The sequence below is a fragment of the Acyrthosiphon pisum genome, chromosome X (genome assembly GCF_005508785.2).
Source record: "Acyrthosiphon pisum isolate AL4f chromosome X, pea_aphid_22Mar2018_4r6ur, whole genome shotgun sequence".
In the NCBI taxonomy this organism is placed as follows: Eukaryota; Metazoa; Arthropoda; class Insecta; order Hemiptera; family Aphididae; genus Acyrthosiphon; species Acyrthosiphon pisum.
The window spans coordinates 18,473,918-18,492,627 of record NC_042493.1 but is presented as its reverse complement, the minus strand read 5'-3'; the positions used below and the strand labels follow the sequence as shown (position 1 = coordinate 18,492,627).

General features: G+C 29.0%; 1 protein-coding gene across 2 annotated transcripts; it reads right to left on the bottom strand.

Moving 5' to 3' along the window:
- Positions 1 to 1,835: 1,835 nt before the first annotated feature.
- On the bottom strand, positions 1,836 to 8,145 carry LOC100573561. Of its 2 annotated transcripts, XM_029491933.1 has the most exons (4): positions 7,904 to 8,145; positions 7,692 to 7,830; positions 2,443 to 2,572; positions 1,836 to 2,375 (listed from the first exon to the last, which is right to left on the bottom strand). In XM_029491933.1, exons 2-4 carry the CDS (start codon positions 7,786 to 7,788, stop codon positions 2,168 to 2,170), a joined length of 435 nt encoding a protein of 144 aa, XP_029347793.1. In that variant the 5' UTR covers positions 7,789 to 7,830; positions 7,904 to 8,145; the 3' UTR covers positions 1,836 to 2,167. The 2 variants fall into 2 exon arrangements, with proteins under 2 accessions (XP_029347793.1, XP_029347807.1); XM_029491947.1 differs by having other exon boundaries at positions 7,692 to 8,145.
- Positions 8,146 to 18,710: the final 10,565 nt, after the last annotated feature.

Sequence of the window (18,710 nt, the reverse complement as noted above, 5' to 3'; positions counted from 1 at the left end):
ATATTTATAACTCATAAACTACTCGCCCCAAATTCGATTTTCATGTATCAAAATACTAAGAAAAATATTCTGCTTTGGAATATAAAATTAAAACCCAATGTTGTTATTCAAAAAATTAAAAAATTATAAGGATAAAAAATATTTAAAAATATAATTTTTTAAGAAAAACGTTGTTTTATAAGCGACTTGAAATTATGTAAAAAAATATTTTCAAAAAAATTTACACTTTTTGAAATAATGAGTGTTCAATGATAAAAGAATCACTCGGTATAATGACGATAATAATGTAAAAAATTTCAGCAATATCCCTAATTTCAGACCAAGTCCTCATTTGGGAATAGATGAAAATTAAAAAATACCTTTTAAAATTCTACACACACATAGGTGCATTTATTTACTTTCTACACCGAAATTATAAAGTCTTAAATACATTAGATATTTTAGAACTATTGGAAATATAGATAATAATTACCTAATAATAAAAAATAATTTTATAATGATTAATATTAACTGTTTATTTTAGATAATAATATGTGGTGCAATGTTAATAGCTGTAACATCAACTCCCAGAAAATAATTTCGAACACTTCATAAAAAAACTATACTATTAACTTATTGAAAAAACATTTTTGATCCTTTATCTATCATGTTGTGAAATAAATTTAACTATTGTAAACAAATTACAAAAGTGTGAATTTTGTTCTGACTATCCATGCTCTTATTCAGTTATACATATAGGTAGGTACGTGTAATGAAATATTATACCTTATAGACGCGGACGTCGACTTACTTATCTGTAAGAAAAATAAAAATTGTAATTTTCCTCAAATAATTGGGCACTGTACACAATTTCCAGCTATTGCATGACAATGCCCGTGCAATGAAAGCAAATTAAGAAACAAATTCAGCTTTGCCCAAATACGATGAGAATTTTGTGCACGATACATTTTGACTCCATATAATATTATACAACACGCATATTGCAAACCATATTATATACTACATTTTTAATTACAAATGTTGTATATACTCATTATCAGTAACGACGTGAGGTTTTTGGTTGGGCAGACACTGAAAAAATAGGAGTAATAAGCCTAGACCCCCCCCCCCATTTTTTAAAAAAATGTTATGTATATGGTAAGAAATAAATGTTCAAAAACTAAAAAACGAACTGAAATATTATATTTAAAAATTAAAAACTTCCTTAAAATGATAATTTAATATAATAACAAATGCAAATGTACACATTTTTTTCGTACGAGTATTCCATCATTCAAAATAGTATTAATTATATCATCAGCCGTGGCCATTGAGGACAAATTACAATATAAAACAATAAATATTAAGAAACACGTACGACGTATCTACCTATCACGATAGTGTGACAATGCGACGGCGACGTTGATAATAAATATTGAGGACTGACGTAATTTCGAACGGCGAGACGTGTCTCATAGCGTACATAGTAAACCCCACTCATATTAGCATTCCCCCTGTACCCGTGTGCCCATATTTGCGAGACATTACGTGGCAACGTCTATTAAATTTAGATTTAATACCATATTTTGAATGACCCGTATCGTCAGCTCGTACACACGGCCGTATTGTGCGCTTCTAATCTATTTCAAGAATCCGATAGCTGTACAACACTAGGTTAAAACAAAAAACTGATTTTAACAAATACTGAAACATACATCATATATTTTATAATACAAAACAAAATTCACATTTTTAAATATTTTGGAAAACAAAATAATAATTATTAATTTGTCATGTGTTCTAATTTTTAAGTAGGGAGCCGTTGTCGTCTCCTATGACGCTTGGTCACTGCTCATTTTTGTTAAAAATCATATGTAGGATCCAAAGATGAGGAAACGAAATCATATTACAAAATTCAAATCACGTAATTATTAGATCGATCAGTAGGTACTTGTGAATGAGAATAAAATCTATTTTTAGAATGAAAACCCGTCCTTTTCTAAACCATTTAATTTAAAAGAATAAGTAGGGTTAATTCAGACCATATGTTATCGTTCATGATGTCACTATTTATTTAGCTACCGGTGGCCGGTGGGTCAATCTGTTTAAGTTCTACTTATTTTATCGTTCAGAAATAATTATAGAAACAAATATTATCATAGTAATTTCCAATTGCATATATCTAACGTTAAAAAACAATGAACTCACCACATTCCGGACATATTTCTTCTTTGGTGTTCATGTAGTAGGCATTCCACATTTTTCTTATAAAAATACAGTATGCGAGCAAGACGACTACCCACAATATAGCCTTTGAGTAAATAGATTCATACCCTAATTTGTATTTCATTTTAAATTTCAAATATATATTATGTAGGTACCTATTCAATATGTACCTAATGAAAAAATCAATGTTAACTTCAAAATATTTTAATTAGAATTAATAGATATAAATATACCTACGTATTAAGCTTGAAGAAAATTCGTCCAACTATTAATCCTATTGAAGGTAGTCTGATATTGTGAGGAAAATGATGATTGTTCCGATTCCGGCAATGGTTGTAGGTAATTCTGGATCCACTTAAAAATTGATCTTGAAACAAAAAGTACTAACTGAATTAAAAAGTAGGTACCAAGGTTATCACTTATCACTATGCTGTACAATGTCAATATGTCATTGAGGAAAATGTGTTAAATTTAAATTTTATGATAAATCAAGACGGTCTATCAGTCTATACAAGGTGATCCATTCAACTAATTATTTCGAAAAGTATAAAGTATAAAACTTTTTTTTTAATTTTTTTTTTTTTAAAAACTGTTCGATTCATGCTTTTCTAAAACTGTACACTAATTAAATTTTTTTCACCCTTATATTTATTGGTGAAACTACTATCAACTTTTGATTTTAAAATGGTAACAAATAATAAAAAAGATCATGATTTAATAAAACCATTTTTTTTTATGAATTTACGCGTTAACATTTTTATTTTTTGTTGATTGGTTTGCGAAATACAGCTTCTCAAACTTCAAAGTATTGGTGGTTAAAGGAGGTGTTATAGTCGGTACCGCTATAAATATCGTTTTTATAGGTATAAGGTACCTACATGTCACATATGAGATTACACTTCTCAAATCAAGACAAAAGTCTGTTGGTCTTAGGTAAATGTTGGATTGTAATTTTGTGTGTAAGGGGTCACATCGCTCGCTCTAAAAGGTAGGTAAACGCGGCATTGTTTATACTATTTTTTCATTTGTAAAGAGTAAAGACCAGGAGCTATAACTGATAAATTCGATACCGTTCAACCCAAGGTAACAATATTGGTAACGGTTGTACTTTGAACCTGATTAATCGATGTCCTATTAGTACTATTACACCTATATGCTAATTTGACCATTAAAGCTACGTTTTGTTGTCCTTGGCTGTCGCACGCAACAGATCCCCTCCATATTACCATAAAACAATAATAATCATATTATTATTATAATAATCATATTATTATTACCGATATTTGGCGATACTTTTATCATTATTTATAATTATCTATTACCACGGTCTTATAAGATAATAGAATTGATTAAAATATTATATCATATTAATTAATTAATGATAATATTAAAGAAAAATCAATCAGTTGTAATAAACTGACACTGATAGTTATAGTACGCGCATACGATTATTTTAAGTAAGTGTACAAAGTACGATACTGTTTTACTATCGTACATTAAAGTACGATAATTCCTGAAAAATGACAAATTAAAATAAACGAAAAAAAATTTTCAAATTTGTTATTTATCACAATTATCGGAATACGGACTATAGACTGCTGTTGTAGTGGTAGACTTGTGGTAGACTATGGACTATTGTCGTTTTATATCTTAGATAAAGTTCCAAATTTCCAAAATAAGAGCTATAAATAGATTGTTAATTATTACGTGTTGTCGATCGTAGTATCAAAAATTGTTTATTTGTCAATCGTTTTCGACGTTTTCGTCTATACAGTTCTGAATTAGTGGTTTGTCGTTCGTTTATGTTCACATAGTTATTATATTTTAATATGAAATAATGGAAGAAAATTTGGAAGAAGGACCGTCAACTCCTAAAAAAATACGTCTATATAGGAGTGAACTACCCAAAGAAGACAGACCGAAACATCGTCCTCAAAAATTCAGAACAAATTGGCTAACAACGGAGGAATTTAAAATGTGGTTAGCACCATTGAGATTAAATGAATACGGGGCGTATTGCAAATCTTAAAACTTATAAAGTTAAATCTAAAATGGTAATTGTAAATCTTGTGGCCATGCAGCATAGCACTTATTAATTAAATAGTTAAATATTAAATATATAATGTAATTAATAATTGAACTAATTTAGTGTATGTTTTAAACCGTTATAAGTACCTACCTATACCGACAGTTTAAAATTCTTTAATAGCACAATATACCTAACGCAATAATTGTTTAATCATTAACACATTGATGGACATTCTGAATTTTTGTGTTTTTTTTTTTTTAACTTTAGAGAAACGCAATTACATTCTACTGCTATAGCAGTGGTAATTTGACCGCTGTTATAGCAGTACTGTCCTACATAGTAAGTATCAAGTACCTACGTATATCACTACTGCCACAGCAGTACCGTCAAATAAATTTTTCAATATTTATATTTATAAAACAAAAATATATAGTTTAAATCAAAAACTTCTGTTTATTTTTTTTGTCTAAAAAACTAAAAAAGTATATTGGTACATAGCAATAAAATAACACAACTCGGTAAACTTATTTTGCTTAGAAAATTATTAAAAATATGATCCAACTAGATCAGTACAAGTATAACAAATATATAAATGATTATAAAAGTATAAAATTGATTATAAATGATTATAAAAGTGTTCTTCTTCGTGACAATTCAAATAATTATAAACTTTTATGAAAGTCTTCAAAACATATTCCAACACAAAGTGAAACATAGCATTCTCTGCACTAGTCTTGAGTTTGTTTTCTTATTTTGTTTTTTGTACACATTTTGCAATTCTTGTAATACACTTCCCTTTTGAAGTTAGGTGGAGGTCGAATTTTTTCTTGGTAATGCCCTGATAACCTTTTTTGGGGTTCTTTTTCATTTAGATTTATAAAAAATTGCAAGGCTGTTTTGTCTAGTGGAACTTTCAACATACTTTTTATCAATATATCACGAAAATCTTTAAAACGCATAGAACCGCAATCAAATCGTATTTAGTAAATGAAAAATGTATTCCAAACAGTGATGTCCAATAGGTGAAATAATACTTTCTTGTACCATCTTGATTGTTCTCTCGGACTACCATAATACTTCACCATTTGGTCTGCTCTATCAATGCCACTCATGTTATCATTATAATGAATAATCTCCTTAGGTTTATATTTGTCGTGGCCAAATTGATTTTTTGTATTCGAAAGCATGGGATGGTATCTTGTAGTTATTGCAAGTACATCGCGTCTCCTATTATGTTTTATACCTATTTAGTATATTTGTACATATTGATATATCGTTTGAACCATAAGATAGATTTAAAAATGATTGTGTTTAAATTTTGTTATGTCCAATATTATAAGAAATCAAACTCAATAATTCATTTTTATAAGATATTGGTGTTTATTATACCTAGTAAATTTTTTAGTTTGTATATGTATGTATATTGTTACTTAAAAAAATATATTCTAAAAGTATAGTAAAATAATACATTGTTTAAAAATTATTATTATTTTATAATATGAGGTAATAATGTATTTAATATAAAATATATAACTATAATTTTTTTTTTTGTGTTTTCATAAAACAATATTCAGGGTTATAATTTGTTTATACATATTATCATAAGTTGGTACTAGCATTGATTATAAATAGTACAGTCTACAAATCGCACACTGTGGTACTAAATATTCTGCGCAAATTTACTAGCGATCCTTTTTTAATATCCTAACTTAAAATTAATTTACTCAAAAGACCAGAAAAAAAAAATTAATTAAAAAAAACTAAATACTTAAATTAACATTTTTACTACCAAAATTTGATTCAAAATAAGATTTACAGATTGGCTGTTTTGACATTTTTTTATTTTTAGTATTAAAACATAAAAATAATAAATGTTATACAGTATTTGTTGCTCAATGGTCTATACATTTTATATTAAAAAAAAAAATGTTAAAACATTAATAAGAACAAAAGTTATTTTATATGGCAGGTCTTTCTGTAACACCTAGTGGAACTAACATGAGTCATGTTGAATAATGCTCGATAAAAGTATCTATTTAATATTAATAAAATATGTTATATTTATATAATAAGGCTTATTAAATTGATTATAATATTATTAAGTATAAATAGTATAGTTATATTTGTATTTTGTAAAATTTAATAGTTATGTAGAATGTAGACTGTTTTCATGAGTGTTGTAACAATGAAAAATAAACTAATTGTTGATTTTTCTAATAGTGAACAAACCCAACTTATACATGTGTTTACTCAGTTTCTAATTTGAAAAATGTATTGTCTTAACAATTTAAAAATTAAAATATAATATAAGCAATAATTTTAAATTTTTGAGCCCAATATGAATAATGTGATCAATGTTATTGTTGAGATTTTCGATAGTGAATTTATTCAATTATTCGTTTGTATTTTTTTAATTAAATATTTTCGTTTTTTTCTTTTTCTAACTAGTAATTAATAAATAATAATCAATGAATTTGTTGACTTCGTCTTCATCTTCTGATGATGAATTATTTATTATTCAAGCTATAGAATTGCTACCAGGACAGCGATATTTTTGAGACAGGTCAAATCCAATCACAGACTACGATGATGTAGATTTTAAACAAAGATTTAGGTAAAATCAAAATATTTTATTATTTAATATTTACCTACCTATAATACAACTTTTCACCTACCAATGTATTAAGATTGGCATCTAATGACAAACTGTGTTTAGAATCAATAAATACATTCAAAATTATTGTAAATAATTATAGTGTTATGGGTTGGGGATTGGGAGTTCTTTACAATTTGTATTTGTGCGCCCCCAAAATTATTGGTCTAGTGGAGCTTGTGCAGTTATAGAATTACCTACTATTATCTACTATTATATTATATTCCTATGTTTATTAGATTGTCAAAATGTATGTTCATGGATCTTGGCATGATAAGCGACAATTTTGTTCAAAGTACTCAACGAAATGTGACATTGTCACCAATATTGCAGCTCCTGATAGCCTTGAGATATTATGCTACTGGTGCTTTTCAGGTTTTTCATGATTTTGTATTTAATGTTTATTTACAATTTATTTGATGTGGTAATAAATGTTATAATTTAGGCAGTTTTAGGTGACCACATACATGTTCACAAGTCAACAGTTTGCCGTGTCATTAAAAGAGTTTCACAAGCTATTGCAAGTTTAAAACCTAAATATATCCAAATGCCAAGATCAAAATTTGAAATGAACTTAGTTCAAGATGGTTTCTTTTTGATGCGTAATTTCCCGAAAGTTATTGGTGCAATTAATTGCACGCATATAAAAATTCAGTCACCTAATAGAAACATTGGAGTGAAAGTGTCACATAATTTATTAGATTGATAATAGAAATAGTATATTTATTATTTGAATTTACACAAAGAAAACCAAATAGAGACACAATATTATAATAATATCATAGGTGCCTGTACTTATAATACCTGTAATTGTATAATTAGCGTCATCATCGTTTGCGTTTTCTAGAGGTTCAATTCGTTCACCAATGACACCCAAAATTTGATCGCTAATACTTGACATTCTATTAGCATACGTTCCTCCACCAGATTTATGTCTTCCAATCTGTATTTATAGAACATAATTTATTACACATAAAATACATTAAATTAAAAGTCCTAGTTATACTGAATCTTACCTTATCCGTACTATTTTCAATTTTAGCAGCTTTCAAAAATATACTTCAACTCCTCGATTTCTCTAGGCCCTGTAGTTTGATGTAGGTTATACGTATCCATAATATTTAGCCATGCTTCATCTCTTTGATATTGCTGACCAATAAATTATGTCATACAAATATTTATATAAAATATACAAAACTATTCTCACTTTTTTTATGTACTCATACTTCTTTATTTTACTTAGAAAACTTACAAGTTCTGAGTGATGCGATTGAATTAGGTCCACAATTAAGGGTTGCTCTTCATGACTAATTTGCTTCGTAACTCTATTAATTGTCACCTATTACGAAACAATAATTTTAATTTTTAAAATATAATAAATAATAATAATAAATGATCAATACAAGTTTAATTAGTAACAAATGAAAATTTACTTTGTCGTAACTGGAAATCTTTTTTGTCTTTTTGCCATATCATACACAGTTTTTAATTGTTGAACAGTTCTAGAACCCGTTTCTGAACGACAATTGCACTGTGAAGTAATTAACTCCCAGGTATGGTTTTTACTCCTTACATTAATACTATCAGTCTAAAATATTTAAGACAAATTAATATTGCGTTTAATATTATACTGTACATTGATGAAATAGGTACATACTTTAATCACATTTTTTAATTGCTTTATCTACATAATTAACAACTGCTTGTCTTGCTCGATGAAGTTTTTTGTACGAACGCGCTTCAACTTCGAAGCCATTGTAGGTTAAAGTTACAAAATAAATTTAATTTCAAAGTAGGCACTATAACTTATAACTATAAGTAATCAAGTGGATTATACTCAATACTGGATTGGATTATAGTGATTATACTCACAATACTAAATAATAATACCTATAATAATTTATATCATTTTTGTTATCACTATTCAAATGTATCAAATAAAATGTGGTATTATTTATTTGGTAACCACGGTTATCAAAAAAATACAAATCTTTTTATGCAACTCATTTTTTTTTTAACACTCCATTAAATCGTTAATGAATGAATAAGTTACAGATTCGTTAAAATATTTACAGACTGTTCTTTTTGCAACCCGGCCTAGTGTGATACTGTGATCTGAATTCTGAACCAAAGAAAAACATTGAAACTTAATGTAGTGTGGTGGGGAGGAATCCGATAGCTACGAGAAGGCGTATAACTATGGGTATAATAGGACATAAACCACGTACAAAGTACAACAATTATCAATATTTTTAATGTTAATTTTGTTAGATACACCTTAGGTCGAACGGTATCGAATTTATCAGTTATAGCTTCTGGGTTTTACAAATAAAAATTGTTCAGCGGTACGGAGTATAATACTTTCTTCAACCACTTCAATACTTTGAGGAGCTGTATCTCGCAAACCAACCAACAAAAAATAAAAATGTTAACACGTAAATTCATAAATAAAATGGATTTATTAATTCATGTTCTTTTTATTATATGTTACCATTTGAAAATCAAAAGTTGATAGTGGTTTCACCAATAAATAAGGGTGAACAAAATTTAAATAGTATAAAGTTTTAGAAAAGCATAAATCTAAAAGTTTTTTAAAAAAAATCAAAAAAAGTTAGTGTACCTGCTTAAATGGATCACCCTGTATAATAATATCTAAGTATATTTTGTAATATGTTATATTGCTATTTTAGTAATACGGTTGAATTAATTTTTTCCGAAAACATTGCAATTATTAGGTGCCTGTATTATTATTATTTAACCATCATTAATTTGTATTTATATACTAGGTACCTAGTTATTAACTTTTGAGTCTATACTGACTTACTGTAGAACGGTGTGAATATGTTTGTGATATAAGACGGCAAAAGCCTAAGACTAATCTAAATTTTTTGAAAGTGTCATTGTGTATTATATAAATATGTAGGTAATAATATCATATAGGTAGGTAATTAATAATTTACGATTAAATTTCAATACCCCACGATTAATGGTTTTGAATTATAAGAAAATAATTAAAATAATTATTCTCGGCTTAAATATCTAATTTTTACATTTTGAATAGAACAAACTATACAGGATCTTGTATTAAATATTCAAGTTTTTGCCTTTAAAAAATTATGTAGTCTAAATATTTTTTTTATTTCATTGAGTATTAATAATCTTTAATAAATTAAAGACAATTTAATTACCATTAGAATGTTTCAGTTTTTTTACTTTCATCATTTTTGATCTACAACAAAAAACGTTTGATAAGAGTTCGTTATTTTGCACAATATAAATTGACCAATTCGTCAAAATTTAAACTTTACGACGCTCATAAAAATATTTGTGGAATTACGGTCAATTTTGTTTATAACTCCATTAATATTAACTTATAAGGAAGTTTGTATTAAATGTTAAAATCTTTGGTATGAATATTACACATTTTTGAATAGAGTATACCTACCTATTATAGAGGTAGGTACTCGTACGTATAGATTTTAGCAAGTTTTACGTATATAATATAGAGTAAATTAAAAATACTTATAACTCACTTAAAAACAGAATTATCGTAAAAAACCCCTACTCAAACATAGATAATGTTTTTACGATCATGTTTCATAATAGATCGATCCGCTTTAATTTCTAAACTAACGAAACTAAACTTGATCTACTGAGAATAAATTTGCTATGTTACGCAATTTTTTAGGATGGAGATCCTCTTATACCAAGTAAACAGAAACCGGTTATTTAAGTTTTATTAAAAAATATTTACCTTGAATGGTGATCACCAAAAAGATCGAATGGAAGTAGGTAGGAGTTGCAATTAATTTTAGTTCTTAACTTATTATTATAATATGTTTTATTTTGTTTGTTGAATGTTTATTTTATAATAATAATTCACCTTTTTCATTGGTAGCAGTTGTTTAGTATGGTTTGATGATTGATCCCCGCTTTTTTTTCTTAGAATCCGTTGGATGAAGATTTCGAATACAATCAATGGTTTACTGTTTACACTAATAATAATAACAGAAGCAATGATATTTTGTGAGTGCAGCTGCAACGATACTGGCGTCTACTTTCTAACTTGTTCTCGGTTGGTGACTATAATGTACATACAGTGACGTGGCTGTTGGAACCGCCCCACCTATCACATTTCTTCCGACAGGTGTAAACCAGTAACCACGATTTAAGATTTATATATATGTATATATATTTACAATTATAGCTTACAATACGGTAGACAAACACCGGTAGGCGTATTTACGAACCCTAACTGCTCATGTAGCACTAGCGGCCGAATCGGTAGTGCACGTCTTCACTACGTTCCCTAACAGATTTAGGCTTCTGATTCCGGCTTGAGGCATACTATTAAAATATATTTGTGTAGCAAGCATATTTTATGTACCTACTTATATCACATATATTTACATAGGTATATAAATTTTTAAATTGTGAAGTATAAAATTGTTGTTATCCTTATATCCTTATAAAAAAGAACAGGCCTTTTGTATGTTCCCATTTTGTGACGACGCTATTTAACTTTATTTTTTTTCACAGAGTTGTTCCAAATACCTTCCTGAGTGTCACCACGTTGCCCGATTTTCAAAATTTTGATTTTAAAGAGTTGAAATCGGTAAAAATAAATTTTTACGTGTAAATTGTATATCTATATTCATATAATAATAACATAATAATAATAAACATATAAAAATAAAATAATAATATAATAATAGCAGTCGGCCAATAACAGGAAATACGGTACGGAACGGCGGCCCGAGATTTTCCAGCTACCTGTAACCTGACCTTTTTTCGTGTGTGTATTTTATCGGCTTGTAGATATGAATATCGACACGACCTACGACAGTTCATTTGTCTACTGACGGTCGTACGTATCATAGCACGGCTGCAACTGCTATATTTATCACGTAGAAATACTTGCTGAAATTCAGTAGTGAAGCGTCATAGGAGACAAAGTGACAACGTCTCCCCACTTAGAATCTAGTTACACGGGACGAATGAATAATTATTTCGATTTATAAAATATTTACAAATGTGAATATTATTTTATATTATAATAATTTTGTTTTTATTGTACCATTTTTTTTTTCTAAAATTACAGACTATTATTTAATGTTAAGCTCTTATAATATAATATTCTTGAAGTGAAATTTTATTGGAAAAGTGATTCATTAAGTTTTCAGAGATGAGTCCTTTTCGAAATTTGTATAATGACTACAGAAAATGTCCATATTATTGAGATAAAATTATCCAGAGCCGTAGCATTGTTCATTAGCGCTCCTGGCCATTTATCATATTTCCGCCCTTGTAAATCCCCCCCCCAACAGTGCCGTCCTAACCACCATTAACGCCCTAGGGCAACAATATTTGACGCCCCTCCGGGGCCCTCCCCCTCCCACAAAAAAATATTGACTTCATATTTTTAATTAACCTCTTACCTTAAATATATTATTAATTAAAGGTTCCTGCTTATTTTTTTATTATTATTATTGTAATCTTATTTATATAAATTTATTTAATTTGTTTTTATGATTTTAGATTCTGAGTGGAACGATGAATGTATTGATTTTACAATGATGTGTGTTTTTTTATTTTTTTATTAATTTTTTTATTTTTTTTGTGTCTGTGTACACGATAAGTAGTCGAAATAATGCTACAATTTTCAACTTCAGTATCTTGTTCGATCAGAAAGTGAATATCGTTGGTGCATTGGGGAGGTCAAAATTTAAATTTCCCAGTGGTTTACAAAAGCGCCGGGAAAAACAAAAGAAAAATTAAGGAAAAACGGGAATTTTTACGCAAAATTGAATTTGGTTTTTGGTGTAACTTTAAAAAAAATTACCGTAGATACATGAAATTTTGACTGAATGTTTATCTTAGCATCTTCTATACACCATAACATTTTCAAAATATTTTGATGTATTTTGAGCTCTTTACGGACATTTTTATTTTCCATTTTTTTTTAGTTTTTTTTCTAAAAATATCAATAAAATTTTATTTGTTGGATAAAAAAGCTTGAAAATTTAATAGAAGGCTCCTAGTATATTGTTTCAAAGGCAGATGAAAAATATTAAAAATCGTTAGTCACAGTTTTTTTTTTTAAGCATTTAAAGTTCAAAAAATGACCAAATATGGAAAAATCACGAAAATTTGAAATTATTTCGAGTTATAAATTCATAAAAATTTTTCTTTTTAAATCTAAGATTTTAAAATGTAATACAAGATTCCTTATAGGATAATCTACCTTTACCAAAAAAAAAATGTCTATAAGAAACTCAAATTAAATTTTTATGGGCGTTTGAAATTCATATTTTTACAACATTTGATATTCACTCGATTTCTTACGTAACGATTTTCTTATTTTGTTGTAATTAAAAAACGAGTGACTGTAGAAACTTGAAAATTTCACTGAATGTTTATATTAGCATTTTATATATACGATAAAATTTTTAAAATAATTTGACTCTTTTTGAGCTGTTTACGGACATTGTAAGTTTTTAATTTTGTTAGTTTTTTTTTTCTATAAATATCAATAAAGTTTTATCTGTTGGGCCAAAAAGTGTATAAATTTAATACAAAGCTCCTGATATATTGTTACAATATCAGTTGAAAAATATTAAAAATACATAGGCACAATTTTTTTTTATAAGCATTTAAAGATCAAATTTGGACAAAATTTATCAAATTTTAATTTGAAAAATTATTTTGTAGTTAAAAATTTATAAAATGTTCAATTTTTGTATCTAAGAATTGAAAATTTAAAACAAGATTCCACGTAAGTAATTAATACTGTTAACAAAAAATCTAAAAAATACATTTACGCAGTTTATTTTTATAGTCATTTTAAGTACAAATTTGGACGAAATTACATATTAAAAACCTAGGATAACTATTTTAGTTATTTTGTTGTGATTGTATAATATTATTCGTGGGTACTTGAAACTTCTAAAGTATACTATTATATATCTATGATAGTACCACGGTTTTTTGTTGATGTATAACGCGTTATAAGTACCTAATAAATATTATGATATGATTGATTTGGAATTTATTATAGGTACCTAATATAATATTATGTCTTATACCTAGACTAACATACCGTATCCGCTCAGAATCGTTTTTCTTATACAATGATATTATATCATTGAATTCAAATTTAATACCATCCATTATACAGTGACCCACTTGTAACCTACTGTACAGCAGAGCGAAATCCACTTACCCACCTTTTTTACAATCAAGTTTCTAAGTGCATAATACTGTTCTTAGTTCTAGCCTAGTAATTTTTTTGAAGTTGACACTGATTTCATTATTCTGAGTACATTATAGAAAGAAATATAGTATCACTATTTACACATAACAGTATATCCAAATTATAAAAAAATCTTTTTATTCATAAAGTACATATAATTATGAGTTATTTATTATATATTAACATAAATATTCAAAGTACTTAATAATTTTAATAATTTTAAATATTTAATAACTTTATAACAGGTAGATATAATATTTTACAATATTTCCAATATTTGAATATTGTGTATAAAACTTATTTGGGTCATAAAAAAGATTTTTTCCTAGCTTTTAGTTTTGCAAACTTTTCCACAATATCATTCCAATCTATGCTTCGGACAACTTCATCTTCAATGCTTAAAATAGATGATGCCGATGTTTTTTCATTTGCCAAAGATGAACGTAAATAATTCTTAACTCTCTTGAGTACAGAGAAAGATCTTTCACCACTCGCGTTAGAGCATGGCATACAAACAAAAATTTTAAGGGCAATATATATAAGTTATATGATGATAAATAATTTAATAGAATTAGTAAACATGAATATTTAGATGAAATTATGTCTTTAGTCAATTATTGCGAAATGGGTAAGGTTTGACTTTGGCATCATTATTTTATAGTGTAGTAGGTATAGCATGTTATACCTACTCTTTTAATTTTTTATGTTTTTTATAAAGGGCAATTATTTAACAATTTTTAAATCTTTTAAAAGTTAGGTACCTCTTATCGATTTGTTAATAACAGACCATATTGTCCCATTATTTAAAAACTATAATAGTCTATAAATCCAACATCTTATAACATCTATATCAAATACTGGAATAACTATCTATAATAAGTTAAACAATTGCGCATACAAACTGAAATTATATAATATCTGATAGTAACAATGCAAAACGATGCAGTTGTCTTAACAAATTACCTATCAAGTTGGCTACCATGAGCATCATATTTGACGCTCAGTCGTTTTTCCTCCGTAGCCACACAATAATACCAGTTTTTCATCCATGTTGCCATGACATTTCTTTTGATAAATTAATGATATTGTGGTGGGCCACCGGCCTCACCACATTGCTCTCACCCCTCCGGTCTCGCGTCCTAACATTGGCAACACCACTCGGCACCTCCGCGGCGTTTGCGCCTTCGAAGTGTCGGGCGGCTGACGCTGCCTAGTCTTTCTTTTACCCGCTTCTGGTGATAACCTGTCCGTCCGCATCAAGTTCCCTCGTTCTGACAACACGCGCACGTGCCCGTTTCCACCGTCTTGCCGCCGCGACCACTGGTCTTTGGGCTTTGCAACGGGGATCCGACCGTCGGCGAAAGTCATCAACGACCACGTTCACGCGACTCGCGACGCGCAAAAAGTATTTCCCCCAAACTCACGCGAGACCGACTTACGCCGTTTCGAATAAACATTGATACAGTTAACCTCACTTCGCGTGTTATTTTTTTACGTTGGCCCTCGACGAGCACAACACTTATTCGTCGAGCGCCACATTGGTGACCTCGTAAGCAGAAGAACGCGTTTCGCGCCGCGCAACAGCACTACGAAAGCACGTGTAAACTATACACAGCGGTCATGCAACGACGTGGAGTACGCGGTTGGTGGCAGAATCTGCTGCCTGATCCTCCCGTGACGAGGGAGAGATCCCCCATGGAGCTCCTGGAGGACCTACGGCATATTATATCGCATATTCCTTTCTGACGATACAGTGACCTGTTATTCATGCAAACAAACAGGCCACACTTCGAACCACTGCAAAAATATAATAAAGCCGAATCAGTACACCTCAATAACACAAACGCCACTCTGGTTAGAAACGAAACGGATCACAATGAACAGATAAGACGAGAGGCCGTTGGTGACAGCACTGACACAGATATAAGCGTCGGAAATAATACCAAGGAAACAAATACCATCACACACACTACACCAAAAACCTACCGCTCAAGAAAAAAGGCCTGCACCATCAACCTCGAATAGTAACTGTCATGAGAACACCCCTATCCCAACACCAAATAACCTCACACCTCCACCAACAGAAACTGCAAATATACGGAAAAACACTGGTTCACTCGCAACCAAATTAAAAGAATCTGTCAAACCCCTCAACCTCAGCCCAAAAAACCAAAGCACTCAAATTCAATTGAACAAATAATAATCAAACTGGATGAAGCATTATTACCAGCAAAATATTTTAATCTTAGCATATTATATTTTAAGTCAAGTATAAAAAATAATGTGCTTACTACTTTTTTTCTAATACTTTTTTTAAAAAGGTTTTTAATAATAAACTAAGCAATATAATATGTTAATAGAATTTAAGAATATTTAATACTTGACATAACAAATAATACAAAATATTAAAAAACATAACCATTTTCAGTCTTTGAAAATCTATAATAATATATAATTATATATTATGCACAAGTGAAAAAAAAATTCATATAATAATAGCAGTAAATTGTATGTAATAATATTATTTCAATGAAATATATTACATTACCTAGTCATAAATTCAGTGTTGTACAAAGATAACCAATAAATTATCTAGATAAGATAACAGATAATTGATTTTAAATTTATCTAGATGAGATAAATAGATACCGCGAGTCGTCGGAGGTGTCACCGACCACGTTGTTCATCCCCCACCTGTGACACCACGGGCGGGACGGCGATCACGGCATCGCGGCATCTCAACAGGAGAACGAGAGATCGAGGGCGGCGGACTCCGGTCGGCCCGTCAAAAGATGAACATCTCCACAACTGCCGAAAATTGTAAAATGTTATGCTATATGTAATATGCCTTGTATAGAGGGGGGGTAAGTCGGGGAACTGTCCCGTCTACCCCCCACGTATGTATAATTATTTGTTTTCCAAATAAACGATGGCGGCGTCGTGGAAGCAATGCAAAAGCAGTTCCCGCGACGCTGTCGGTTCAAACAAAAAAAAAAAAAAAAAGATGAGATAAATAGATAACACTTAAATTTTTTATCTAGATAATAGATAAAAGATAACCACGTTTATCTAGATAAAAAAACAGATAATTAATATTTTATATTGTAGATCTCAGGATAGTAATAATATTTTGGTTGAACGGTTTTCTTCTTCTTCCTAAGTTAGGAGTTATGAGTCAAAAGTGTATTCTTTAATGAAGAAAAAACTGAAAAAATAGTTAAAAGTATTTATAGACTATTATAGACTGTAAGACTAAGATTGTACCTAATCTACTTTAAAAAAAAAATTAGGATTAAATGTGAATATACTTTATTGTTTAAAAATATATCAAATAATAGTGTATATTATTTTTAAATAATTAAGAATAACATCATTAAATACCTAAAACTATTTTTAATTATTTTTGAAGCAGTAATAAATGTATAAAATATAATGTTTTGTTATGTTTATCCGAGTAATTAAAATAAAATTGTTTAAATAGCTATTATCAAATTAAAAATTTACAATATTTAACTAATTTCCAAATAAATACAATTATGCATTCAATTTGTTAGATTTTAAACACATTAACACCTCAAACGTCTTGTCACTCAAGCGATTCCTTCTTGGAGTTAAAGTTTGAGTTCTGTTGCTAAAGAGTCTTTCAACTGGTGCTGAAGATGGTAAAGTAGTATTGTATTTTAAAAATATATTTTTTACTATTGGATAATGGTCTAGGATTATTAAATCTTTTCCATCTTTCTTCTTGGAATTTAAGTAAGATAATCCTTGTACACTGGCCAAGTTTTCACATCTAGACTGATTAGAACTTTCTGATGGTGATGCACTTAGTTGAGAATTGCAAATTGGTGTATAAAATTCATCGCCACTATCATTGTCTGTTGTAGAAGGTCCAGATTCAGTATTTATAATAGAACTAACTTCATTGCATTCTGACAGAAATAAATGTTTACAAATATCAGAGAACTGAGAAGGCACCCAACTGAGTTTAAATTTTGGAAGGCTCACCGAAGACAATATATAAGCCATAAGGCTTACTTTTTGGATCATTTAAATCAAAATTAAAAGAGTATCGTTTTTAAAGACCTTTTATAATAGATAAAGACAATGGCTTGCAATATGTTAAATGGGTTTGGTTTAATAATATACGTCTAATTGCTATAATAGTAGGAGCAACGTAACCAAGGTAACACGATTTTTCCCCTTGCATTTTATCCAAAGCTGTTGTTAAAGGCTTCATTACTTTAATGTATTCTTTCAAAAAGTTCCATTCTGTTGATTTTAATTGACCTAGCTTCAACTTTTCACTGCACTCAGTTATTTTTTCACGGAAAATCATAATTTTTTTAATACCATCATAAAACGAATTCCATCGAGTTATGACGGGTACTGGAAATGTACACTTGATTATATTAAAGACTACATCCGATGCCATTGTGCTCCTGCCTACTAAATTCCAGAAGGCTGTCAATTTACCAAAAGCAGATCTAGATAACGTTGTATATTGGGTAATAGTAATTTTTGAAGTATCAATGGTAGCAACTAAATTGAGAGTATGTGCAGAGCATGTT

What these genes read in the sequence shown, in the direction of transcription:
- LOC100573561 (XM_029491947.1), bottom strand. Translation starts at nt 7,788, where the DNA reads ATGTCAAGTATTAGCGATCAAATTTTGGGTGTCATTGGTGAACGAATT. An exon ending in CGCTAATTATACAATTACAG is followed by an intron (nt 2,573 to 7,691) that starts GTATTATAAGTA and finishes TTTTGTTTCAAG; the next exon opens with ATCAATTTTTAAGTGGATCC. An exon ending in ATTTTCTTCAAGCTTAATAC is followed by an intron (nt 2,376 to 2,442) that starts GTAGGTATATTT and finishes TTTTTTCATTAG; the next exon opens with GTACATATTGAATAGGTACC.